At 37.5% G+C, this 27342-nt stretch overlaps 1 protein-coding gene across 1 annotated transcript in view; it reads left to right on the forward strand.

Annotated features, from left to right (window-relative positions):
• The window catches only part of CSGALNACT1 (chondroitin sulfate N-acetylgalactosaminyltransferase 1), a 169534-nt gene that overhangs the window by 42095 nt on the left and 100097 nt on the right, over positions 1–27342 (forward strand). Inside the window, exon 2 of the mRNA XM_082245449.1 lies at positions 15552–15768. Coding sequence (XP_082101575.1) covers positions 15552–15768 — 217 coding nt within the window. The remainder of the gene's footprint in view (positions 1–15551; positions 15769–27342) is intronic.

Raw genomic sequence — 27342 nt, forward strand, 5'->3', positions numbered from 1 at the left:
GAAAAAAAGGTTAAAGAAAACCCCAAAAACACCCGTATTTGTGTAGATGAGAGAAGGAGGGTTGGAGTCGGGGGGACTTGTCAAAAGGGTGAAGTTACGCTTTAAGGATTTCATTTTGATTTTTCAATAATGGAAAAGGTTTACATTGCTAAAGATGCTCAGACTTTATCCTTGCCTTTATATAATTACTGCATTTTCTTACACTTATTTTGGCTCATGCACACAACCAGAAGGGGGCTATACAGAGTGAAAGAGCTTACAGGTAAAATCTTCCCATGAAGCCACAGCTGCTGCATACAGCCGCCTATGGAAATCAAGTGCAGGATGTGGCTATACGTCATTCTTGCTTAAACATGCACATACAATCCTGGATGCAGACATGCATTGTGTCTGAAAATAGCAATGGAGTAGTTTCATGAGTTTATGTAGGTATTTTACCAAGGCTGCTTTTGGGCCTTGGTCCAGTTTAAGTCTAATATCAGCAGCTGTATATAAAAACCTTAATATATTTTAAGAGAGCTTAAAGAGGTTTAAAAAAAAAAAAGACAGGCTCATTGTCTCTGGCACTTTAGTTTTATGCTGTCAGGATCAGACATCTATTTCATTTAGTTCAGGCTGTTAGTTTTATGTAAGGCTATAGAACTTTTATTAAATAGCATATTAGATTGAATGCATTTTGGTTAATGCAATTTAATTTCTTTTATCTAAGGAAATCTAGCAGAGATAGAAAAAATACAATCAACCAAAATGTCACAATTTTATTTAAACACATCTGCTGTGCCAAAAAATAGTCAATACGTGTCTGTTCTACTAATAAGCAGGAGGAAAAGTATGTTTGCTCTTTCTTCATTAATTTAGTGAATGAATGTGTTTACTTTGCATTGAAAAAAAACTTTCAAAAACAGGAGGTCAATATTTTTAATTAATTGAATGTTCCGAATAATGAACACCAAATTAGTGAAAAGAGCAGAGGATTAGTAAGAAAAAATTGCAGAGCAGTACATAAAGTTCATTAAACAAAGGTATGGATATTATCTGTATTTAAGGGTAATTCAAAACTGATAGCAATATACCAGCTATTACTATTAAAATGTTTGATTGCATTATTCTACATACAATAACAAGGGCATTAGACTTTTTTTTCCCCCATGGATCTACAGCATTTTTCATTTCAACTAAAGCTCAGTTGTGTTTTTTAAATATTTTGGGTGTCCAGGCGATCAGAAAAGCTGTTGTGGGTATATACAGCGTATATATATATATATATATATATATATATATATATATATATATTATACAGTATGTGTGTATCCATGCATGTATATTTGCAGCAACTGTGCCTGTATCAAGAGCTTTGCGGAAGTTTAATACAACTGTAGTACAGATGAAGTTAGAATTAGCATCAGGTAATTTAATCACTTCCCGCAAATCGACGTACCTGTACATCGGCTCGGAGAAGTGGTTGTACAGTTCTTTAGAACCAGCGGTCGGCTTTCAGAAGATAACAGCCGATGCGGCTCGGGAGCCGAATTGGCCGTTATCCCAGCGAGCAGGAAGGGACGTCGTTCCCCCCTCCTGCAGCCTACCGTGGCTCTGCCTGGGTCTTCCGTCCCATCAGGAGACCCGAGCAACCAGCCAGCACGTCCGCCAGCTGGTTTCCGCCAGCTAGTTGGAGTCCCAAACAAAGCCATATTCGGCTTTGATCGGGTCTCCGATGTATTAAACCGGAAGCGGCGTCATGACGCCTCTTACGGTTTACTCAGCAGCTAACAGCGCCAAACCTAAAAACTGTCAGTTTTCAAAAATGCAGATTTTGGCATTTTGAATACTTTGAAGTGCAGTGGAGGGGTCTTGGATCTTTTAGACCCCCGATCCCTCCATAAAGAGTATCCGTACTAACTACCTATTACTGTCACAAGGGATGTTGACATTGCTTATGACAGCAATAAAAGTGATTATTTTTTTTTTTTAAACAGTGCAAAAAAGAAAAAATGTAAAAAAATAAATTGGAAAAAAATATTTTAAAGCACCCCCGACGCCGTGAGTTTGCGCACAAAAAAAACGCATACGTAATTCGTGCCCGCAAATGAAAACAATGCTTAAACCACACATTAGAGGCATTGCCGCAATCGCCAGAGTGAGAGCAATAATTCTAAAGAAAGACCTACTCTGTAACTCTAAACCGGTAACTGTTAAAAATGTTTAAAGCATCGCCTATGGAGATTTTTAAGTACCGTAGTTTGTCGCCATTCCACGAGTGTACGCAATTTTAAACTGTAACATGTTAGGTATCTTTTTACTCAGTGTGACTTAATCTTTCACAATATACAAAAAAATTGGGCTAACTTTACTGTTTATTTTTTTTTTAAAATGCAGTGAAATGTATTTTTTCCCAAAAAATTGCGTCTTTGCTAAAAAATATATATATATAATGTTTGGGGGTTCTAAGTAATTTTCTACTAAAAATATTGTTTTTAACTTGTAAACAACATTTGTCAGAAATAGGCTTGGCCCTTAAGTGGTTAAAGAAGTTACAAGTATCTATCAAAGTTGATTGCTGTGAAATAAACATTCTTAAGACATTACCAATTGGTTGCCTTTGACTTGTCTGCTCTAGTACTTGTTGCTCTAGAAAGTTATTGCAATTCCATCATAAATAAAGTGCTGAAGTGCCAAATGCTGTAAACATAATTGGTGCAGTACGTACTCCCCTCCTGTGTGCCCACTCACTCCCCAGCTGCCGTAGACTCCCATAACAGAAGTCATGTGCGCTTTGCAAAACATCTCGGATGCTGGGATTAGTAGTCTTCCAACGGAGCTCCTTCTTTGTGGATGCGGATTCCCTTCATGTATAGTATAAAGTATAATGCCAGAAAAGAGGAGGAATATATAGCGTAATTCAATATATTAACATACTAAAAAACACAGTATTGCACTCACTTAGTACAAGGTAAAAACAAGCATAAAAACCAGAAGTACACTGCCACTTGCGTGTCACCGGCCGGATCTGACGTCACCACCCATGGTCATCTGACATGTTTCGGTCCTCCAACAGGACCTTATCAAACGAGATAGATAGATAGATAGATAGATAGATAGATAGATAGATAGATAGATAGATAGATAGATAGATAGATAGATAGATAGATAGATAGATAGATAGATAGATAGATAGATAGATAGATAGATAGATAGATAGATAGATAGATAGATAGATAGATAGATAGATAGATAGATAGATAGATAGATAGATAGATAGATAATTATGATGGAACTGCAATAATTTTCACCAATATGATGGACTTTTATTGATTTTGCACAACAATATACTTTAGTGTCAATTTAAGTCAGGTTCTCTTTATTTGGAACTCCAGGCAAACAGTTAAATATACAGCTCTCATATCTGTATGCACTTGCATGTGGACTTAGCCAGTCTTGTGATTTGTTTTAATGACAGTTGTAAATTCAGTTGCACTTTAATGAGGCAGTTTACCTAAAATAGATGAGTTCAGTATTGGGTAGATGCTATCTTGAATAAATTGCTGCTCCTCTTGCATCTGTTGGGCATCCCATGCATTATTATTCAACCATCAGGTTGAATGAAAAAAGAAGATCTGATTCCCACATTCACACATTCAAGGTGAATAGGGAAATCATTGCCCGCTGTGCCATTGTGTTCTAGCAGTCAGAATTTAATGATCTGTACTGCTGGCTATAGCCTACAGCACTGATTGATTGAGAAAACCCGACAGGCTGGTTGTACAGAAAAAATTGAAAAAATTGGTAGATCGGCTTCCATAAAACCAGGGTGCCCATACATAGATCCAAATTCGGCTGGTTCCTGTCATGCAGTTAGTGAGATTTGTGTACCTAAACACCCAAATATAGCAGGTTTCACTCCTCATTTTGTTTTTTGATTTTTCATGTGTGGTACATTATAAAGTATTGAGCAGAGAGAATGCCATTGATGTTGGATAGAAGCAAGCAATGAGGTGTTTCTACCATTATGCTTCGAAAATATGTGAAATGTTAGATGATTCTTAAATGTAGTATGTTTAATCGCGTGCTGTATTTTACTTCTTGTATTTGTGTTTTTTTTTTTTTTTTTGTGTTATATGACATCATGCAGCCTTTGCATTGAAAAATATAAAGATCAGCGCTCAACTTTTCAATAGGGGGACCACTTGATCTAATATAAATGTGTATAGAAAAGACGTGTCTTAAGAAAAATAATGAATGGTGGTCAAATTAATGAATGTGTCAATAAAAGTGTGTTCAAAATTCTGAATGTATAGAGTGATGATAGAATAAATAAATGTATACAATAATTCAAATAAACATCCAATCAAAAATGCAATGCTGAGTGACTGTTCATGCAAACCAAAATTCTTGTGCGACTCTTATACGATCAAATAAATACAACTCATAACAGTGTTGAACATGAGTGACAGTGGCAAAAATAAAAACACATAAATATAGCAATATTATGCTAAAAACGTGCTTCAACAGTCCATAAAGTGTGTATATTAATTTAAAAAATATACATGATGACAGTCCCAATGAAGTAAATAAAGTGCAGTGTGCCAAAAAAAATCTTTATATATATGGTGATCTTTCCAATCAACTCTAAAAGTGAAAAAGTGCTCTTCAAACACAGCAAGGTGAGTGTCTCCCGGTGAGCATACAATCCAGACACCGAGTGCAGTGGCCGCTTACCTCCACAACACTCAGATTGAGCGTTATATATAACAATCCTGGCAACCCTTTTCAACTTGTTCGCTAACAACCCAGCGTGCTCCAGCAGCAATGGATACAATAATGGAGATATCGCAGCATAGGAAGCTCAGAACTGCCTTAGTTCCTGTGTTGGTACTTAAAAAGAGAGGCTCTCATGGTGCAGAAACGTAGGGTAGTGTTTATTAACAAAAAATAATAGTGCAGGCTACTCACATTACAGTCGATAAAACAAAGCAGATAGTGTCACAAACCGCCGATGCGGTGCGATCCGAAGCTTCCGGTCACGGCCGAAGACCGGAAGTGACGTCGGTACGGCTTACACTGACGCGTTGCGCTACGAACACCCGTAGCTTTCTCAAAGGGAAAAAGCTTTGTAAAAGCTATATTTATGTGTTTTTATTTTTGCCACTGTCACTCATGTTCAACACTGTTATGAGTTGTATTTATTTGATCGTATAAGAGTCGCACAAGAATTTTGGTTTGCATGAACAGTCACTCAGCATTACATTTTTGATTGGATGTTTATTTGAATTATTGTATACATTTATTTATTCTATCATCACTCTATACATTCAGAATTTTGAACACACTTTTATTGACACATTCATTAATTTGACCACCATTCATTATTTTTCTTAAGACACGTCTTTTCTATACACATTTATATTAGATCAAGTGGTCCCCCTATTGAAAAGTTGAGCGCTGATCTTCATATTTTTCATTACGTTGTGATCAGTGGTGACACTATCAGAATCAGCTGCTTGCTTGGAGGAGTTCCACATCTATATTTTTTTGATTGGGAAGATCCATCTGATCGCTTACCTCAAAATCGCGCATAAGTTTATTATTTCTGTTCTCTCAGCCTTTGCATTACTGTTTACTAAAATGTTACCATTATTTTCACAGATAGGTCTACTTCTTTCTTTTTTAGATCACCCATAGTTTTCTGTTACTGCCACTGTCCTTGATAAATTCTCTCTATGTATCGTATTTGAATTTTTGCTTTAAAAACGTTAATAATTGTTTACTTTAAACAACTTGTGCTTTAGCCCTCTAGGGTCTTATCAAATTGTTGGATCAGCTTTGGAACTTGTGATTTAGCCTTCTAGGATCTTATCAAATGTTTGGATATTTGTATCATTTAAAAGCAATGGTAGCCATAGAAAAACCTTTTGCATATACTGAACAGTGCTCTTGCCATGTTGTGTTTACTATGAAAACATATATTATAACTATTTATGTTCAGATGAACCTTGTCTCATCTGTCAAGTAAAATTTCAGACCTTAATAATCATGTCATACAAACTCAGTCAACCAAGCACTTCATGTTTTACAAAATTTAAAGAACTATGATGGTAAAATGAAATGACAGCTCTATAATTCATGATATGCTAATTATTTTCACCCAAAGGCATATTTTGCATAATATGAATATCTTTCGAATGCAGACGTTTACAGTACACATGCAATATATTTGTCATTTACATTTCAGATAAGTCAGCCTGGTCCATTTACTGCATATGCTGTTAATGGCTTTATAATTATGGCAGACAATTTGACTTTTTAAATCAACTTCCATTCAAAAGAGATACATCTGAAACATTACATGTATGCTACAAATTTGTTTTTCTACTTCTCATTTTAAATGTGGAGACATTCCTCATACTGGACAAAAGAAAGCTATCTAGTGCTCATATACTGAATGTTTTTACTTCACTTAGTCATACCTGTCATGGCATATTGGCAAACCTGCCATTTATTCTATGGCCTGAGTAACTGAATTTCACTGAAGAGTTAGTGTTTCCCTTACTCTTCAGTGGAGATGTCAGCTGTAAAAATGTATTTCTTATCTCTTTATAAAATACCATTGGTGATATGTTAATTAGCAGTTTTATGAAAGTATTCTACTCAATCAGGAGCCTGTTATGTATGCTGGCAGTTTCCTATTGTGACAGAGAGCCCTTTTGATGCCCCATTAGCATTAGGCTTAGGCTTAGTGGTTATCACTCCTAGCTTGGAGCACTAGGGTCTGTGTGAATCCCATATATAGCAAAAGGGTGCAGTGCCAATTAAAATGACAAAATCCTGTTAGAACATAACAATGTCCATAAGCTTAAAAGACACTTGATGTTAGAAGGGATCCCCACACCGACTGCTGTGAGCTGGAATCACATGTCACCGCCGTGAGGGAAAAAGCAATCCTGCTTACCAGATCACGTTGACCCTCAAGTTATAGAGAGGTCAATGAAAGCATGTGGAAAGCCGAAATACAATCAATACGTTTCTAGGCCAGGTGTACACTATGTACTCTACAGTAGTCCCAAGGCCAAAAACGACTCCACTCTCGATCTTTAATAAGCTTTCAATGCAGAAGCAGTAGGCAGGACCAATATCTTAACTCTATATTGCCATCTTCATGGTGCTTCTGAGCTGTGTTGCTTCAATGTTGCTAATGTTGCTCTGTTTGAATCCCAACCAAGACACAATTTGCATGAGGTTTGCATGTTCTACCAGTTTTTGCACAGGTTTCCTCCAGGTACTCCCATTTCCTTACTCCAAAGACATGCTGGTGGGTTAAATGCTTCCTGTGGCCCAAGTATGTGTATGTATGCATCCTATATATGGATCTTAGATTGTAAACTTCTTGAGGGCAGGAACTGATGTGAATTTGCAATATGTAATGTGCTGTTTAAATTATCGGTTCTGTGTAAACATAAATATAAATAAATAAAAATATAAAAAAATATAAATAAATAAATGTTGAGTACTGCTCAGGTCAGGTCGCAAGGTCTGTTCAGCTTTAGAAGAATAGTATAAGAATATTTTCTTCTGCCTGGAAGATAGGTAGCTTTGTGCATACATATAAAAACTAGGGATATAAATGGATTTCAGAGGAAACCAAGGGTGTGATACATATGGTTCAAGACTCCTGATGGATTTGTATACTTTGTTTATGTTGGAATACAAACCTACAGTCACCTGTGCTATGTGTATTGTGCATCCAACTTGTAATTCCTCAAATCAAATCAAATTATTTGGGCTGCTGCTGTTCACAGGTTGCATTAGGTTCCCTCAAGATCAGTATAGCATTCCTACACAGTGCTGTCCCCTTTTCTTACTAAATGATAACTCACATAACATATAACCAATAAAAAAAAAAAAAAAAGTATCTTTATTCCCAGCCATAAGTGCACACTCTTGTGTTATAATGGAAATAAAAGTTTTGGACTAAAAAGTGTGCAGTGTCCAAAAAATAAATTAACAAAAGTTGATAAAAATAAAAATAAATATAAATGTATTAAAAAAAAAAGTGGTGATAGTGACTAATTCAGTGCAGAAATGATTATACATACATCCTAATTGGGTGATCACTATATATATTGAGTCTTTAAAATGAGATTTTTCTTTATAGTGCTCAGTAAGTGCTGGTGCAAGTTAAAAAGATATATAGTGCAGGTGATGTGGGTGTTTATACCTGTGATATAGAAAGTTACAACTTCAATATAAGTAAGGAGGAAAGATGCGGTCACATGATCCCCTGATGACGTCAGCACGGGCTGACGAAACGTGCGTCGGGAGCATGAGACCGTAGACTTCCGGGTTGGTGGAACGCTGGCGTGAAGCGGTGTTCATTCATCCAGCTACCGTGAATACCTATGATTGTACAAAGCGATTTTATCTTGGAATTGTAGTAAGTGCATTACTTTTTAATAAAAGTTTGATAGTATCGACTTACTGCACCATGAGAGCTTTTTTTGCTTTCCTATATGTCCCACACTGAGATCCTGTACCTGGTCTGAATGTCTATCCCGGTTGGTGAGGGAATTTGAAGCGGAGGATCGGTATAATAATTGGATCATTATGTCTGTGTGACCCCCTATAATCAAGGGGTCATATACTTCTGGTAAGAAGTACCTTGTAAGAGCACTGGGTGAAAGTTTGGAGGTGGAGGCTTTGTAATCACTCCTATCAAGTCTATGCTTTTATCAAAAAATTGTTGCTGCCAATCATTGGACTTTTTATTGATATCGAGCACTTTAGAGACTTTTGTACTCCTATTTATATATTTATTTATTTGCACTAGCACTTTATTAATTAACACCTATGTGTTGAGCGCAATATATTCACCATTTATAATTTTATACCTGTGATGGCCTCTAGGTACCGCACTCACCCTATGTAACCTCTAAAAAAGTTGTAGTAGGTAGTTGTCAGGCAGAAGGAATCCGGGGGTTTCGTCCGTATAATTGAGCAGATGGTCTGGAAGTGAGGCGGGCTCACTAAATGCTCCAATAAAAAGAAGAATATATACACACACATATATATATATATATATATATATATATATATATATATATATATATATATATATATATACACATATATATACACATATATATATATATATATATCGAATCAATAATATAATTTTATTATATATATTATATATTATACAATAAAATTATATTATTGATTAGATTATAATTCATGCATTTGTGTTTCAAATTTATCACATCTGGGATGTCTACTAGAGTCTTGTTTTGGTCAGGTTTAAGTCAGTAATTACTAAGAATTGTAGGCCTATAATACATAACGCCAAATTTCCATGAAAAAAATTTCGCTTTTGGTACATAATTCTTGACATAATCATACCGCCAGGGAGGTTAACTTGCACCAGCACTTACTGAGCACTATAAAGAAAAATCTCATTTTAAAGACTCAATATATATAGTGATCACCCAATTGGGATGTATGTATAATCATTTCTGCACTGAATTAGTCACTATCACCACTTTATTAATACATTTATATTTATTTTTATTTGTGCACTTTTGTTTATTTATTTTTTGGACACTGCACACTTTTTAGTCCAAACACTGCATTCCTCCCGCACCTTAATATTAAAAATATTTTTAATTATTTATTATTCTTTATGAATGCACAATATTTGAGACACTTGGATATACAGGCCTAATAGGTAGCGCCGTTTACCAACCTTTTTTTACTTTTATTTCCACTTTGACCTCTGATATTCAGGGGTTGGTTGGTGGCAGCTTACACCTATATCTCTCACTATTTATTCATTTCCCACACTCCATAGCGCTGGTTACCTTCATTTTTAAATTTTTCTTGTGCTATAATGTCCACCAAATATAGTAGCAAATGACGTCCATATTCTGTAACTCTTGTGATCACTCCGTGCCCCCCCTCCATGCTCCTACACTCACCAGAAGTTTTTTGAACCTCTACTGTTTAGGATTATTAATAATATTACACAGGATTTATATAGTACCAACAGTTTACGCACTACAATATAAAGAGGAACAGTACAATTACAATAAAGTTTAATACAGAAGGAATAGGAGGAGCATAGGAGTCCATTTCACTTACAGATATCTCCCCTTCCCAATTCTACATATATACTCCAGCACTTCTCAGTACCTCCAAGATGGACCATGTAATCTAACAACCTGTGATGTTCTTATCCTGGCTTCTTCACCACCTCCAAAATGGACCAAATCCACTCCATTGAAAAGTTAGATACTCAGGCATTATTAAGAAGAGGAAATAGTGCAATAGTGTAGTTGTATTAAAGACCTTTACTCCAGTTATGCATTTGCATATATCCAACATGTAAAATCTTCTTGACCTTGATCTGTTCCTAAGGATGCCCATGGGTTGGGGCAAAATGCGTTGGGAAGGGCTTCTGACCTGTGGAACACATGCCAAGGCCGCGCTTCCAGGTCTAAATGCGGTTTCATGTTTAATATATGTCAGCGCATAACTAAAGTAAAGGTTTTTAATGCAATACAAGTTTCTACACAGCTCCCTTTTCACTATTTGATAATTTTAAAGTGGTTGTGAGATCAGGATAATAAATAACTTGCCCTCTGTTTTAACAAGATCTAAAGTACTATGTGTCTGTTTTTTAAAATTCTAATCCTAAATACCTTATCTCACAGCACCGATGTGCAGTCACAGGACATTCTCTGCTTCCCTGATGTAAGGTATACAAAGGGAAGGGCTGAGGTAACCCTCTGACATCAGCTGGCCAGCAGAGAAATGTCACGTGACCGCTGTAAGATAATGAATTTAGGATTTAGGATTTAAAAAAATGGACACTTACTACTTTAGAACCTGATAAAAGAGTTACTTTTTAATAATAATTGGAAGCCACAGGGAACAGCAGTAGGAGAGGAGGGGCGATTGGAGGCATCAGAACACGGACATCAGAACTGAAAGGCAGGGAGAAGGAGAGACATAGAGCAGGGAGGAGAGACAGCGGATGACGGAGGAACGTAAACTGACCACGGTATCAGGGCTCAGCAGCCATGATTACCGTAGTCAGCAGAGAAGGGGGGGGGACACAGGAACAGGCAGGATCAGCCAGCTATATTACGTCATACAGATTGACAAATTACACAGCACAAGCACTGTGTTAGGGTTACAAACGGTTTAAAGTGTTGGTGTAAACTAAAAGAGGTAGCTACACCTAGTCATAATATTATTATATATTTGTTTTGCTGGGTCGCCACCCTTAGATTTTTCTTTCACAGTTTTTGCAAGATGGTGAAATGAGTTGCATTAGAAGAGGGTTACAAGGCAAGCAGTGATAAGCAGCATTGGAAGAGGGATGCAGGGGGAGTAGAGGTGAGGATTGCAGTAGATGTAGATGTGAGCAGCAGTGTCCCCTCTCCACTTGCAGTAGGAGAGCATTTGCAGAGATTACAGTAGCGGCACAGAGACCAGGGGATTCAGTGGCAGTATGGGTGAGTGAAGTAGACCTACACTGAATGACACACCTAGCACTGCATGGACTGGACAGATGTGTCGTCTGCCTAGTGCTTGCTATGGATGTCTATTGATCTGCCTTGCAGTCATGTAATGATCAACAGATCCAAAGCAGACACTAGGCAGGTGAACAAAGTTTAAATTTATACAATAGAAGTACAGGAATACATATTTTGCAGTTCCCTACTTTTATTTTAAAAATATGCAAAATATGTATTTCTTTACTTTTAATGTATTTGAATAGGCTTCCTTAACCACTTGACCTCCGGAAGATTTAAAAATATGTACAGGGGGGTATACATCAAGGGCGATCAAAGGGTTAAATGTGTGCCTAGCCAGTGTTTATGTTTACAATGTGTGATGCTTTCACTAGGGAAAGTAATGGATTAAATCCATTACTTCCCCACTGACAGGACAGAGCTCTGCCTTGTTTACATAGGCAGAGCCCAGTCCTGTGTGTGTTCCGGATGATCGGCTGGTGCCGGCAGTAATCTATTGGCTGGCACCTGCTAACCTGCATCTGCTGTGTAAAATCACATCAGAGCCGGGTTGCAGGGGGCTTGCGCAAGCACCCCCTACCCAGAAGTGCCAGATCATGTACTTGGTGCATGATCTGGCGCAGCAGGCCTGCCTTGCTGCCCTATATCTATGTTTTATGGTCAGCAAGCAGTTAAACCAACCCAGCACAAAAGAAGGTAAATAGGCCAATACTGGTGGGGCATAGAAGGTTTTGGAAGAAATGAATGGGCCTTGGTCTCACTAAGCCTAAGAATAACTGGTCTAGCATCTCTGGTTGCCAGGACATAGGCAGTTCAGATGCCAGTATCCTTGAGCCCATTACATACAGTTAGCCCCTGAGTTTGCCAGGACAAAGCTGGCAACTCTAGTTACACACAGTAATATATGTTGTGACTATTTACACTTGTGTCTGTATGTGTGTGTTTTGATTTGTTTAACCACTTAACAGTGTTAATTTCGTCGACTAAAACCGACTAAAACGTTTTCGTCGACTAACACAATTCAGGTGACTAAAATACGACTAAAACTAAAATGGCATTTTAGTCTTAAGACTAAAATACGACTAAAACTAAAATGGCATTTTAGTCAAAAGACTATAACTAAAACTAAATCGAAATTTGCTGCCAAAAATTAACACTGGTGCATGCTCAAAGCATAAATAATAACATATTAGATTTTTCACTCCAGGACCAGCAGTAGTATATAATGAGTTTGGAAATTGTAGAGAAATGCTTAAATAATGCATTACAAATTACAATTGAACTACACCCATTTGATTATAGATGAATAAAATGAGTTTTAGTCGACTAAAATGTAGGGCGTTTTAGTCGACTAAAATATACTGGAGTTTTAGTCGACTAAATACGACTAAAACTAAAACACTTGCAGAAGACTAAAATGGGACTAAAACTAAAATGCCATTTTAGTCCTAAGACTAAGACTAAAACTAAATTGAAATTTGCTGCCAAAATTAACACTGCCACTTAAGCCCCGGAGGATTTGGCTGCTAAACGACCAGGGGGTATTTTGCGATTCGGCACTGCGTGACTTTAACGGACAATTGCGTGGTCGTGTGACGCTGTACCTAAACGAATTTGGCGTCCTTTTTTTCCCACAAACAGAGCTTTCTTTTGGTGGTATTTGATCACCTGTGCGATTTTTTGATCATGCGCTATAAACAAAAAAAGAGCGTCAATTTTGCAAAAATAGCAATATTTTTCACATATTTTTATATGAAATTCCCCCCCAAAAAAATGTAAAAATCAAATTTTTTTAACATTTTCGGCCAATTTGTTTTATGCTACCTATGTTTGGTAAAAAAAATCGCAAAAAGCGTATTTTGATTGGTTTGCGCAAAAGGTATCGTGTTTACTAACAAAGGGAAAGATTTTTGTCATTTTTTTGTTTTTTTTTTAACGCGTAATGGCGGCGATCTGCGATTTTTTTTGCGGTACTGCGACATTGGGGCGGACAGATCGGACCCTTGACTGACCTTTTTGACACTTTTGGGGTTACCAGTGACATTTCTACAGTAATCAGTGCTATACATATGCACTGTTACTGTAAAAATACACTGGCAGTGAAGGGGTTAACTTTATTTGGGAGGGAGGGGCTGTGTGTGTCCCTAGGGGCGTGCTTTCTACTGTGATTGGCTGTGGCTTGAGCTGTAAGGACACTGATCAATGGATCTACATAGTAGATCCGTGTGATCAGTGTCTTTACACCGAGGAGAATGACAGGCAGCTTGTTTACACAAGCCGCCTGACTTTCTCCCTCTCCCCCGCCGATCGCAGAGTGGCCGGCGGACATCGGGTCCGCCGGTCACACGCGCAGGGGGGTCCGTGACCACGCGGGAGCGGGAGCGCGCCTCCGGGGGCACGCGCTCGCTCCCTAGACCCTCACAAGCAAGCGACGTAGACCTACGTCAGTTTGCCTGTGAGGGGCTGACTGCCGACGTAGATAGTCGTGCGGCGGTCGGCAAGTGGTTAAGAGGATATTACATATATGCAGATACCATTAGAGCTGCATATTGTATATTATATATAATATTAATAAACAATCTGGTAATTTTTACTTGGAAACTCCTATACAAATACCAAAGGAAAAAAATAATACGTAAAAATAATTGTAACATTCTTTTGAGAAGCTTTATAGAATTTCTATGTGAATTTCTTGGGCTGTTACCAAAGTAGTAAAAAAGTGAAATTAAAGTTAGTTCTGCTTTAAGTAGTACCAGCCATCAGAGCTCCTTCTCAGACTGTGATTCACATCTTCAGATTGACCTGCAGTCCCACTGGTCACTAAAGCTTGGTGACTTAGTTTTTCCTTTATTCCTTCTTCCTTTAGCATTACTTGCTCCTCCAGATACATTGGTGAGCTAAAGAAAAATGTAAACAGCATGAGTACCATTTATATTTTGGTAGTTTTGGCTAGGATGTTGCAGGCTATTGGACAAATGTTTTTTTAATGCTTTTTTCAAGTCCTTTTAGACCTGTACGGACACCCCCAAAAGGCTGCAATATCATCTAAGCAATACTAACATCATGTACACAAAAAGAAAGCCAATGAAATGGTATACATAATAAACATTTTGTATTGTATACTTTAGTATGTGACTGCTATAGTGTTTCTGTAAAGGAACAATATATTCTATTTTGGGACATGGTATATGCTTCGACAACACACTGATTGTAGTTCCAGTAGAATACCATTTGTCATAAATGAAATGTTATGCTGCTGGGTTTCCTGTTGTATGAGTATACAATAAAAAAGGAAACGCATATAGATATGTGAACTATTTAAAATATGACGTACTTAGGTCAGAACACTAATTCCTTGTGTCTCGTACTCTTGGGCTTCTCATTCGGTAATACTTTGGAGGATATCCGTTTTTTTAAACAGAAGTTTGTTATGCAAAATTCTTTGTAGTTCACGAGCAAGATTTTTTTTATTGGACATGAATTTAATGTATGTTTAGGAAGATACATTTGTTAATACAACCCCATGCAGTTAAAGTTATTTTTAACAAAGGATATATTTTAAAATGTTGCTATTCATATCCTAAAAGAGAAAAGGTTGTGACCCATTGCACAAGGGTAATACTATTTTAATCATGCCAGAATTGTTAAAATAATGTAATTTATTTCAGAAAATATTGTAACAGAAATTAACTATATCAAGATCTAGTAATCATTAAAAAATAAAAAATGATAGATATAAAGTATGTGTAGTGATCATTAAAATGATATGTACTCTTACATATCTGATGTAAGAGTGAATGGTTCCACATTGAGAGGCTTTTTTGCCTTTCTGCATTCTAAATTATACTGATAATCAATTTATAACAAAAGTATTGCTTCCAGATATTGCTATTCTGCTTTAATTGCCATGTTGTTCCTAATTTAATAATCCTTATAGACAAAGTAAATCATGTTACTCCTGAAGGCTCTAATAGAAAATATATGCAAATGATGGTAATATGTGTTTTTTTTTTTTTTTCATAGGTATTTATAGAACCGAGAGAGATAAAGGTACATTGTATGAACTGACTTTTAAAGGCGAGAGAAGTCAAGAATTTAAACGACTTGTACTCTTTCGACCATTTGGACCTGTTCTAAAAGTGAAGAATGAAAAGCTGAACATGGCCAATGTCCTTGTAAATATCATTGTACCATTGTCGAAAAGAGCTGATAAATTTCAGCAGTTCATGCACAATTTCAGGTAAGCCCATTTTTATTTTTTACTTTCTGATCTACCCTGACCACAGACATATGTCCATTAAAGCAAAGGTTTCTCTAAAATGGGGGAAATTCTGCATCAACCAACTATAATACAATAGCTTCTCATCAGTTTCACCAGAAAAGTTCTGAGTATAAAGCCCTTCTTCGGGTGCTCAGCCAACGAAGCACTAGCAAAATAGAAAAAGATAAGCAATATATTGCAGAGGAAAGCAGTTAAAGTGTATGTAAAACCAAAACTTTTTTTTCTAAATATTGGCTAGAGTAAGGAATAGATAAAAGTAGGAATGTATCAATACCAGTTTTTGAAGCCCCAGTACGAGTTTTGATACTTTTTCTCAAGTGCTCGCCGATACCTATTTTTAGTGTCATGTTTATTTAGTCTAATGAAAAATTATTACCGTTTCCTTATAATTTTGAAGAACTGTAAGACTGGGTTCACATATGTATTGTCCAGTTTTGACAGCAGGATTTCAGCCCCCTCCGGTACGACTTTGTTCAGCAGTTCAGGTGGGATTCAGGTGCAAATTGTCAAATGACAATGAAAATCGCACCTAAGCTGAAGTATTGTGTGGGGTCCAGTTTTGACAGTGGGATTTCAGCCCCCTCCGGTGCAACTTTATTCAGCAGTTCAGGTGTAATTCAGGTGCGATTTCCATTATCATACACTTTGACAATTCGCACCTGAATCGCACTTGAACCGGTGAACCGAAGGTATCGGTTTTCGGTATCGGAGCAGTTGCACGAGTACAAGCACTCATGCAAATTCTTACTATCAGCACCAGTATCAGTATTTTTTGGCTGTCTGTGTCCTGTCAGAGAAATTTCCCTTCACTTATTGTCCCAAAGGCACAGCAGGAAATAAGGAGGAGATCTCTCCCAAGGAAAGGGGATATGCCTTGTAGGCAATTGTTACCACAACAGGTTTCCCAAATGGAAGATTTTGACTCATCTCTTGCTCCTGTGACAACTCAAACATTTTGGATTTCCCATCATTTTCCATACTGGAAGCAATAGTCTAAATAAGCATTTCTGGAGCTTGATGAATATGGGCCAGTACCTAGTGGTCAACTGGTCATGACTATTCTTTATTTGGAAAGTATGTCAGATTGTGCCAGAGTTTCCAGTGAACCCAGGCTGTAGGACTTATTTGTAACTATAAATGATCACAAGAATCAAAGGGTTTACATTTGCTTTAAATGCATGGGGAATATATATTTTAGGACAAATAACTATTTCTGTATTTTAGTGATAATAAAATAATGAGTGCACTAAGCAATTCCATCTTCATTTTTGGTGAATCACAGTAGTTTAGTATTAAACTTTGTGATGCAAGTTACCTGTTAGAAGGGCTTTGAAATGTATCCTAGCTCATCTTTATTTGACTACAGTTGCTATGAATCGTGGTTATTTTTAGAAAATCCATTTTTCATCACAAACCACAAAAAAAGGGTTAATTAACTGCTTTTAAAAGCGACCTTTAGTTTAGTTGAAGCACTATGCAGCCGTTCTTGGAAGCAGGCAGTGGTGCAGAAAGGCGTGCAGTTACTGCTGATCCCCGGCTGCAGTTTGCCTTCTGTTGACACTCATCAAGCTGTAGAGGCTTTGTGGCAGGTCATTCTAAATGGACTCGCTACGCTTCTTATGGACAACTTGTAAAATAAAGGCTAGTGTATCATTTTTTCATGATCATAGCTAAATATTTCAAAAGCTTAAGAACAGAAGTATAACTGAAAATGTACCCGGACTTTGTCCACAAACTATAATCCTGTACAAGTCAAAAGCAATAAATTTTTAAATGTGTATATATAATGTACAGTTTATATACATCCAAAGCCTTGTTGACATTTTTTGACTTTGTTCTTAATTGGAGTATTTTGTTTTCAAGTTTCCATAATTTGCAATGCATTTACCTCATTTTTTTCCTCCCAGAAGAAATAAAAAATGTGAGCTTGTGTGTATGCATTAGACAGTGCAGATTTATTTTTGGTTTTAAACCGTTCAAACCTTTACTTTACATGATGCTTCAAATATGTATGCAACATACAACCAAATCAAGTCCTTATAAACGCATGAATTTACATGATTGTTTATGGGAAATTGGAAAATTTTCATCAGTGTTTCAGTCATTTTTTAAAAAAGAGTTAAAGATGCAGTGCAATAAACAAAAGCAACCTGAGCTGAGAAATAGAATGGCCAAAATAAAGGATGTACAAATGAACATTTAATCAAGTACTTGTCATGAAATGATAATTAAACATGTTCACAGAGACACAATGAGGTTGATTTACTAAAACTGGGGGGTGCAAAATGTGGTACATCTGTGTATGGTAGCCAATCAGCTTCTAACTTCAGCTTGTTCAACTAAGCTTTGAATAAAAAACAAACTGGAAGCTGATTAGTTTCTATGCAAAGCTGCTCCAGATTATAAAACTCTCCAGTTTCAGTAAATCAGCCCCAATAAGTGCCATTCTAACAGAAACAACATATGACCACAGGGAAGCAATGTGTAATGTACGGAAGGTACGGAAGCAGGTATATGTGCACAGAGATAGAGATACAACAGTACCAGATTGGTGCAAGTATGAGCATGTCTGCAGGGAAAGAATCAGAATGGAGTGGAGAGAGAGAGAGGCAGTAGTTTGTTGAGCCAATAAATAAGATGTGTTAATGTAGGATCTTTAGCCTGGCCATAATGGTGTCAGGAAAATATGATGTATAGCAATGAAAGAAAATACAATTTGGATTTCTTGATGTAGGAGTATGTAAAAATGTGTTATATAGATGTGTGCATTTTCTAGAGCTACTGTTCATGACAGATTGACTGATAAAAGAATCATCATTAAAAAAAACACAATTTGAATGCATTGCCTGCTTTTACCACCTGCATATAAAAATACCACTCTGTCCTCACCTGTCAGATATCTTCTTGCAGCAACCAACTAACTCAGTATTCATGTGGTTGCCTGTCGATAACAAGTGTCCCAGGATTCTGTATCTGATGCAAGGTTCACTTTCAACATGGAAGGCAGCCGCTGCACTAGTGGCACTACAATATCTGCAAAAAAACTCAAAGTAACTTTTGAAAAAACCCTGCAATTAATGCCAAGTGTTCTGCCTAGTGCCAAGTATGTGGCCTAGTGGCAAAACTGGCCCTGACTAAAATGCCAATTATAGGTAGACCTAGCCTTCTATTCTTTAATTACTTTCCATATGTTACTCATAATGTTCAGTTTTAAACATCAAGTGTGCTTCAGGGCTTAATTTCAAAGCAAGGAAAACAAACCTCACAAATGCCCTAGCTTTGCCTGTAGAATTATGTAAAAATTGTTTGGTCCGTTGTTTCCACTGAATTTCATTATTTTTGAAATATTATTGATACTGCAATATTAGCATGCTAAAATAAAATGTAATCAGTAAAGAAATGTTGCTTTTGGCTTGGAGTTACTGTGATTTGTCATAGCAAATGCCTGTCGGTTAGTGGGGTTTTCATTGTTAACATTGGGGTAGACCACAATACAGAGATCAGAGTTTGTGTTAAAATATTGCTTTGGATATACATTTAAGTGTTATAATAAAAGCTCCTTGGTATGGCAGAGTAAATTCTTTCCTATTCATTGACTGACACAGTTATGAAAAGTTACATTGCCAACTACTGAAGGATTTGAACACAGGCAAACAAAAAAACCCTGGCCAGCCAACCTTCATTTTTTCATGAGAGTTCTGGGACTGATGGTAGCCTTTGTTTGCTAAGTTTCGCTCCAAACCCCTAAAAGTCAATATCTTGTCATTGTGGGACAAATTTGTTCAGACTTTAGACAAACTGATCTGCCTGGCATGAGAGACCAAGTCCCTGGTTTTATGGCTCAATTGTCCTGCACTGGAGTTGGGAAAATTCCTTATTTTGATCTCCTGGAAGTTCCTTACGATGGATGCTAGCCTTTTTGGCTGGGGAAGAATCCAAATTGTCTGGATGTTCTGTCCCAAAGACCGTTTTACTATTCTGATTTACAATTGCTGGCTTTAATGGTACAATTTTTAAAGTTAAGGTTTAAAGGTACAGAGACATCTCTGAATCTGTAAATCCAATGATGCTAAAAGCTAGGAAGTCTATTTTCAAGGTCTACTATCACTCAAGGTCTACTATTGAATATGAAAGGCATACTTTGCTTATTGCGAGAAAAAAAAACATTCATCCAAGTACATTTTGGCCTTTTTTGCACCAGAACTTTCTGGGTCAGCTTTCCATGAAAACATAAAACATACAATCAGTAAAATGTGAAAGTCCTTTCAAATATTTCTTTCTTGTTAACTGTATATTCATAACTTAAAATGTGTACAAAATAAGACTAATTAGGCAAATGTACTAAAGGAGCTGAGAATTGTCGCACAATAAATTGTAGTTGAATGTTCACTTCAGATATCCAGTCATGTTCTGATGAAATAGAAAAAAAGCAATTCACTTTTTACAATATATTCAAGTGAATATTCATACAATTTATTTTATTATCAACTCCTATTCTAAATCAGTCTCGGTGTGTAACAGATAGTTCACTGTAATTTCTCATTATAAAAAAACCTGACTGTGTAAAAACAAGTTGGTGTCTGTAAACAAACTGATACAGATTCTATATTCTATAATTTGTTTAAAAGATGTGTAGGCCCTATATCTATATTTCAATGAATGGGAATGACTGGCAAACTAAGTGTGCTTCATAAATCACCCCACATATTTACATTGCAAAGAATCTACCTGAAGATGAATGCAATCTATCATTAAGATGAGGCAGGGAAGATGCATGGCAAAACAAAGATTAGCACTATGACTTCAAAATTGCATCCAGTTATATGCTAGGAACACTGAGGGAACTCAGATATATATTATTTTGCCTTAATTAAAATGTTAGAGGCCCGACTATAGCTGCAAGCCAATTTATTATCAAAAGTCAGGAAAGTGCTGGTCATTTGTGATGGCATTACATCTTCTTGACTTTTATGTCTCAGTATAAATAATAGGAATGCTCTATTACAGATAAATGTAAGCCTACTGAATAAATAGAACAAAAAAAGGTCCATATTTCTCTGGTGATATTTATCACAATGCAGTCCATGGGCCAAAAAAACAAATTATTATTCTTTTCCACAGTTGTGATTTGCATATCCCATATGTATCCTGTCCTATAACAATTACACAAGAAATAATTCATCTTCTGGTTATACTGCCACATCTAAAAGGATTGGACACTGGCAAATTAACAAAAACGATAAGCCAGCCTATGGTAGCTCCTACTACTATTACTACTACTAGTTTTGTAGAAAAGCAGTACAGAGTGCATGATCATAAACAGAGGGGTGGGGCCTGTGTTCTTCAACAGAATCCAAGAAAATAATTTAATAGTGAGTACAAAAATAATAAACTCTTTCCCATCCATTGAAGGGCACAGGAATCATTTACCCTTTAGATACCCAAAAGCAGTTCAACTGAAGGATGGCAACAGCAAACAAAGACTCAAAGAGCTGATGGACCATATGTCAAAAACTGGCATCAGATGAGGCTGCAACATCCACGTGGTACAGTTTAGTTTACAGAACATGTGAACAGAAGACAAGGTGGCAGCAAATCTGGGAAACGGTTGCTTGTTGCCAAAAAGAGAAGATCTTTTAGAGCCTTTCTGAGCCACCTAAAGATGGTGGAACAAGGAGCCAGAACAACCTTATGAGGACCAATGGAATGGTTAAAAGGGAATCAGTCTTTTATAAATAAGGATACATTCTCACAGCTTGAATCACATCTAGACAATGGAGAGATCTTTTGTTGAATTGGAGAAAGACAGGTATGGAAAAATTATGTCCTGGGTAAGGTGAAATTAAAAGACTACCTAGGTCAAAAGGAAGTACTGCACCGCAACACCTACTTTTTTGCCTATGCAAAAAACTGAAAGAATTCCTTGCTGGTTTATATGCTGACAAAGGTGATGGCTGAAAAGAGTGGGTGGGTGAGTGTAGTCTCTGTGGGTATGTCTCTGAAATGCAGAGACAACCAGAATCCTGATGTTAAAAAAGTATGTGGAAGAAAAAGGAGAAGTTACATGAGAAGCTTCTTGAAAAGGTCTTAATCAAAGAGTAAGAGGCCAATAGTCTCTGAAACAAGATAGGATGGGCAGGAACCTGGCCTTTGATGGTGCGAGAGTCAAACACTGATCCAAATCCAGCTGTAGGAATCAACCAATGAAGAAAGTCTTAGGGTAAAAGCCCCTAGACACACACGAAGGGCATGCCTTGCATGTCTGATGATAGACTTTCTGGGATACAAACTTCCTAGCTTTTAACGTTGTAGGTATCACCTATTCAGAGATGAATGTCTTCCAAAACCTGGGCTTTAAAATAACACAGGAAGGTTGGAAGTGAGAAACCGCTTGTAGCCCAGTCAAGCTTTGTGGACATTTGGACAGTTTGCATTTCATATGCCTTGGTGCTAGGATAGAACCAAAGATACATTGTTCATTGAAGGCCATACAGATTGTATCTTCTTAGAAGTTAGGCTTCACAGTCCAGTACTTACACTAAAGTGTCCTTTGCATGTGTATATTAGATATGAGACGGAAGACTTCCAGCAGCTTAAAGCTACAACCATTTACTCCAAACATTTAATATCCAAGGGATTAACTGCAGTAGTGGCAAGATCACTTTTAAGATCACTCCAAGATGGAATAAAAGGCAGGTTTGGGCTTCAAACCATTCACAGGTTGGGTTCCTAAAGACAGAACCTCAGGTATGGTGGTAACTTTGTTAAAGCAGGATACTACTGGATTCACAGTGGGGGCAAACTGCTTTTTAGCAAATACCTCTTCAGATGGGTAAGAGGTGCCTGGAGGAAGCTAACAATGCGCAGGATGTTTCCAATCTCCATAGAAGAAGATTTGAAACAGCTTTGCAGTCTTAGGGGCTCTAAAGGACCCAAAACTGTGGATAGCACTGGTTGCAACAGGCCTGAAACAGGCTGATCCTCTAGTTTGAGAGACATTAGTAAGGCTCCTTTCACACACTCCGTCCGTTGGACGGAGTCCGTTTTTCTCAGCGGGGGATCGAGCCGCCGATCCCCCGCTGAGCAGAAGGATGACAGCTGTGTCTCCGTGCTGTGTGCGGAGACACAGCTGTCAGGTCCCCATGCATCTCTATGGGGGAAATCGGATGGGAACGGACCGTCGGTCCGTTCTCATCCGATCCGATCCGCTGGACGGATGGAAAATAGGGTTTCCATCCGTCCAGATTTGACAGATCGGATCGGGTAGGATGTCAGTGGACATGTCTCCGCTGACATCCGATGCCCCATAGGAATGCATGGGGGGACCGTTCAGATCCGCCAAAAAAACGGACAGGCGGATCTGAATGGTCCGCCTGTGTGAAAGTGGCCTTAGAGCTGAAACAGTCTCGGTTACCTTGGAACTGATAGCAGAAGACTGCGACTTCTCGGAGACAAACTCGTCAGGCAAAGACTGGAGAGACTCAGAATCAGACAGACTCTCAGCAGTTATTGGCTTAGTGCCCATGACTTTCTTGTGTCCTGTTGCCCAATACTCTTGCAGCTGGCAATATAACCCAAAAGGCGAATTACTTCCTGTGTCCCTCAGTGGATGAGCTTTTATCCATTCTGGAGAGATGATCAGTTATAAAGAGCAAGATGGCCAGTGTCTTTATGTTGTTAGTTTTATTATTTTATTATAGTTTTATTATTTTATTATAGTTTTTTTTATTTGCAACACTAACACAAACAATATACTCATACTTAATTTACTTCCCAAAAAATCATCTTTCTTATAATCTTTATTTTCATTTTTCAAAGAATACAAATGTTTATACGATCCAAGGCAGTAAATAGCAAAACAGATATAAAATTGTTACATTTGTTAATAGGCTTGTACTTTACTGGTTGGAAAAGCATGTGTAGAACTAATAGGAAGATAGGATGATGAAAAAGAAAGAGTAAAGGAGAAACAAGAGTAGGCTGTTTTGAATGTCAAACTATTCTGCTGACACCAACCAAAAGCTTTCCATATTAAACTGTATGAGAAGTGTTCATTTTTTGTCCTTTGTTATTGCAAAAATACTTTAAGACAAGGTTTTAAGAAAGGCAGTGGTTTTCTTTCTGCCCAAAAAAATATATAAAATAAAAATGTTTCTGTTTTGAAGGAATTATGTAGGCTGTCATTGCTGACCTTGCCTTTCGAGAGTGATACTTTACTGTTCATCGTTCCAATGCAAAGACTTTAGAGTCATTGATTTGGAAGCAGTATACAGATAAGGAATTCTGACACTTTTCTGACACTCATTTGTACTGTATAATATGAGCGTCTGCAGTCATAACATACACGGGGCTATGGACTTCCTGTGTGGCAGCAGAGCTGATCGGCCCAGCGCTGGCACATAGAATCAATCAATGCCCCCTTGTACCCAGAAGTACTGCCCATTTCCTTCAGTTCTTGTTGCTGAAAAGTATTGCAGTGGGAGGGGGTGAAGGAAAGGTAAAAATATTCTGGGGAGGTATAGGGAATTAAAGAATACCTTTTCTTTGCCTTGAATAGCCACAGCACTGGTTTGATTTAATCTTTTTGCTGTGTATAAAAAGTGAATCCCATTTTATAAACCTATTCACAGCTGTGTGAACTGAGTAATAATATATTTTTAATGCAGTACTTTTTTGCTGTGTGTGTATATACCATCAAGGATTTTAAATTGTTATAAACAATGTATTATGTTTTCGGTTTATTCACAAAGCTGCAGAATAAAACCATGAAAAACATGGAATATTTATAAAAAATTTCATGGTGACACTCGCCCAAAATTCATGGATGGTTAATCATTCTCTGAAATTTAAAAAACACAAACAAAAGGAAGATTCCCCTGCAGTGATTATATGAAGAATGTCTAATTTACTGCTTAGTAAATATGACCCTAAAATAGACAAAGGGGTCGATTTACTAAAATTGGAGAGTGCAAAATCTGGTGCAGCTGTGCATGGTAGCATTGGTAGCCAATCAGCTTCTAACTCAAAATTCATGGGTGGTTAATCATTCTCTGAAATTTAAAAACACAAACAAAAGGAAGATTCCCCTGCAGTGATTATATGGTGAATGTCTCATTTACTGCTTATTAAATACGACCCTAAAATAGAGGAAAGGGTTGATTTACTAAAATTGGAGAGTGCAAAATCTGGTGCAGCTGTGCATGGTAGCCAATCAGCTTCTAACTTCAGCCTTTTAATTTAAGCTTTGGCATTAAAAAAGCTAGAAGCTGTGCAGAGCTGTCCCAGATTTTTCACTCTCCAGTTTTAGTAAATCCACCCCTAAGTGTTTTGAAAATGTGTCAAAGTGCACACTTCGACATAGCTGTACTTGAATGATGATAACATGGTGAGAATATACACTTGCACGTGCGTAGATGGAAAGACATTTGAGGTCAGAGAGTTTGATTTACTAAAGAAATATATAATGTTATCAAAAAGAAATTGTTCACAAAGTTATTGATCACTTAGCTTAGTGAATAAAGGGAATGTGTGTTAACCACTTTACCACCGGAGGATTTTGCTGTCTTCCGTCCAGGCCACTTTTTGCGATTCGGCGATGTGCGAATTTAACTGACAATTGCGCGGTCGTGCGACGCCGTACCCAAACGAAATTTACGTCCTTTTTTTCCCACAAACAGAGCTTTCTTTTGGTGGTATTTGATCACCTGTGCGATTTTTACTTTTTGCGCTATAAACAAAAAAAGAGCGTTTATTTTGAAAAAATAACAATATTTTTAACATTTTTTTATATGAAATTCCCCCCCCAAAAAAAGTAAAAATCAAATTTTTTTTAAATTTTTGGCCAATTTGTTTTCTGCTACCTATGTTTGGTAAAAAAAAATCGCAATAAGCGTATTTTGATTGGTTTGCGCAAAAGTTATTGCGTTTACTAACAAAGGGAAAGATTTATGTAATTTTTGGTGTTTTTTTTTTTTAACGCGTAATGGCGGCGATCTGCGATTTTTTTGCGGGACTGCGACATTGCGGCGGACAGAACGGACCCTTGACTGACATTTTTGACACTTTTGGGGGTACCAGTGACATTACTGCAGTAATCAGTGCTATATATATGCACTGTTACTGTAAAAATGACACTGGCAGGGAAGGGGGTTAATTTTATTGGAGAGGGAGGGGTTAATGTATGCCTGGTGCTTACTGACGTGTGGGGGGGAGGTGACTGAGTGAGAGAAGGACAGATCGCATGTCCAGCTATGCTGAACACTCCGATCTGTCAGTCCCTGTCACTATGGAGATCCGCCCGCTCTGTTTACACAGGCGGGCGGATCTCCTCACTCGATTCCCCGACGATCGGGGCAGAGCAGCGGCGATCGCCGCTGCTCCTCCCCTGGCCCGACTCCCGCTGTGACTGAACACAGCGGGAGCGAGCCTCTGCGGGAGCTCGCGCGCCGCCCACAAGGGGTGGAGTCCAGCGACGTAGGTCTACGTCGCTGGACGGGATCGTGCCACATTGCCGCAGTAGCAGCAATGTGAGCAGGGCGGAAGTGGTTAATGTCATCCTTTTTTTTATTTCCCATGCATTAAATTATGTATTCAAAGTAGACATAGCTTCATTAAACAAAATAATCACTAATTATGCAAAGTGAACATTCTCCACTCGTTTAGTAAATCAACCCCAATAGAGTTAACTGCTTACATACCATTTAAATGTGTCAGAATTTAAAACTATTATAATGAATTAACATATTACATTGCATACGTTTTTCTACATTACATTTACATTTCATTTGCAATGTTTCTGATGCAGTGGGCTAATAGGGATTTTTAAAATTATAATTGTAAAAGTAAACTGCAAAAATGATGGTGTCATGTTTTCTTGTAAATAATAGCCCCAGGACAAGGATATTAATTTAGTCTCTGATAATATCCATGCAATAAGATAGCCATTCTTATGTTCATCTATTGAAATGTGCATATTTATGAATGTGGGAGAGAACAATCATGATTATACCAGTAGGGGAGGGAGAACAGCATTTTATTATTCCCTTCTTTTGTAAATCACCACTGGACTGTTAAAAGATCAGTCATTAATTGGACAAAAAAAATGCTATTGGTCTTAAAACATTAATCCTAAAAATAATTATAATAAAAACAATATGTTGTCAATACCAGTACAGTACAAAGGGCCACTGCCCTTACCTATAACTGGCCTTTGCGGCAAGGAGCACATGGAAGGACAACACATGTAAAACAAGAAATTCCCAGCTTAACTTACTAACCAGCCTGTAACTAACCAAATGATCCTGCGTTAAAAACAGTCTTAGTTTGCACACATTTGCAAATACATATGTAAGCTACAGAGCCCAGTCAAAGCACCCCAGTATTTTCTTTAGTCCTAACTCTTATAATGAATAGGCAGAGGGCGGGTGAGCCTGGAGGGAGCCCACCCCTCCTTAAAGGCACAGGGGCGCACTGGACACCCAGCACATAGCAAAATGGCAGCAAAAGTGTCCAGTGCATCCCCTCACCAATATT

The sequence above is a fragment of the Pelophylax lessonae genome (assembly GCF_965119305.1).
Source record: "Pelophylax lessonae genome assembly, chromosome: 1".
Taxonomy (NCBI): domain Eukaryota; kingdom Metazoa; phylum Chordata; class Amphibia; order Anura; family Ranidae; genus Pelophylax; species Pelophylax lessonae.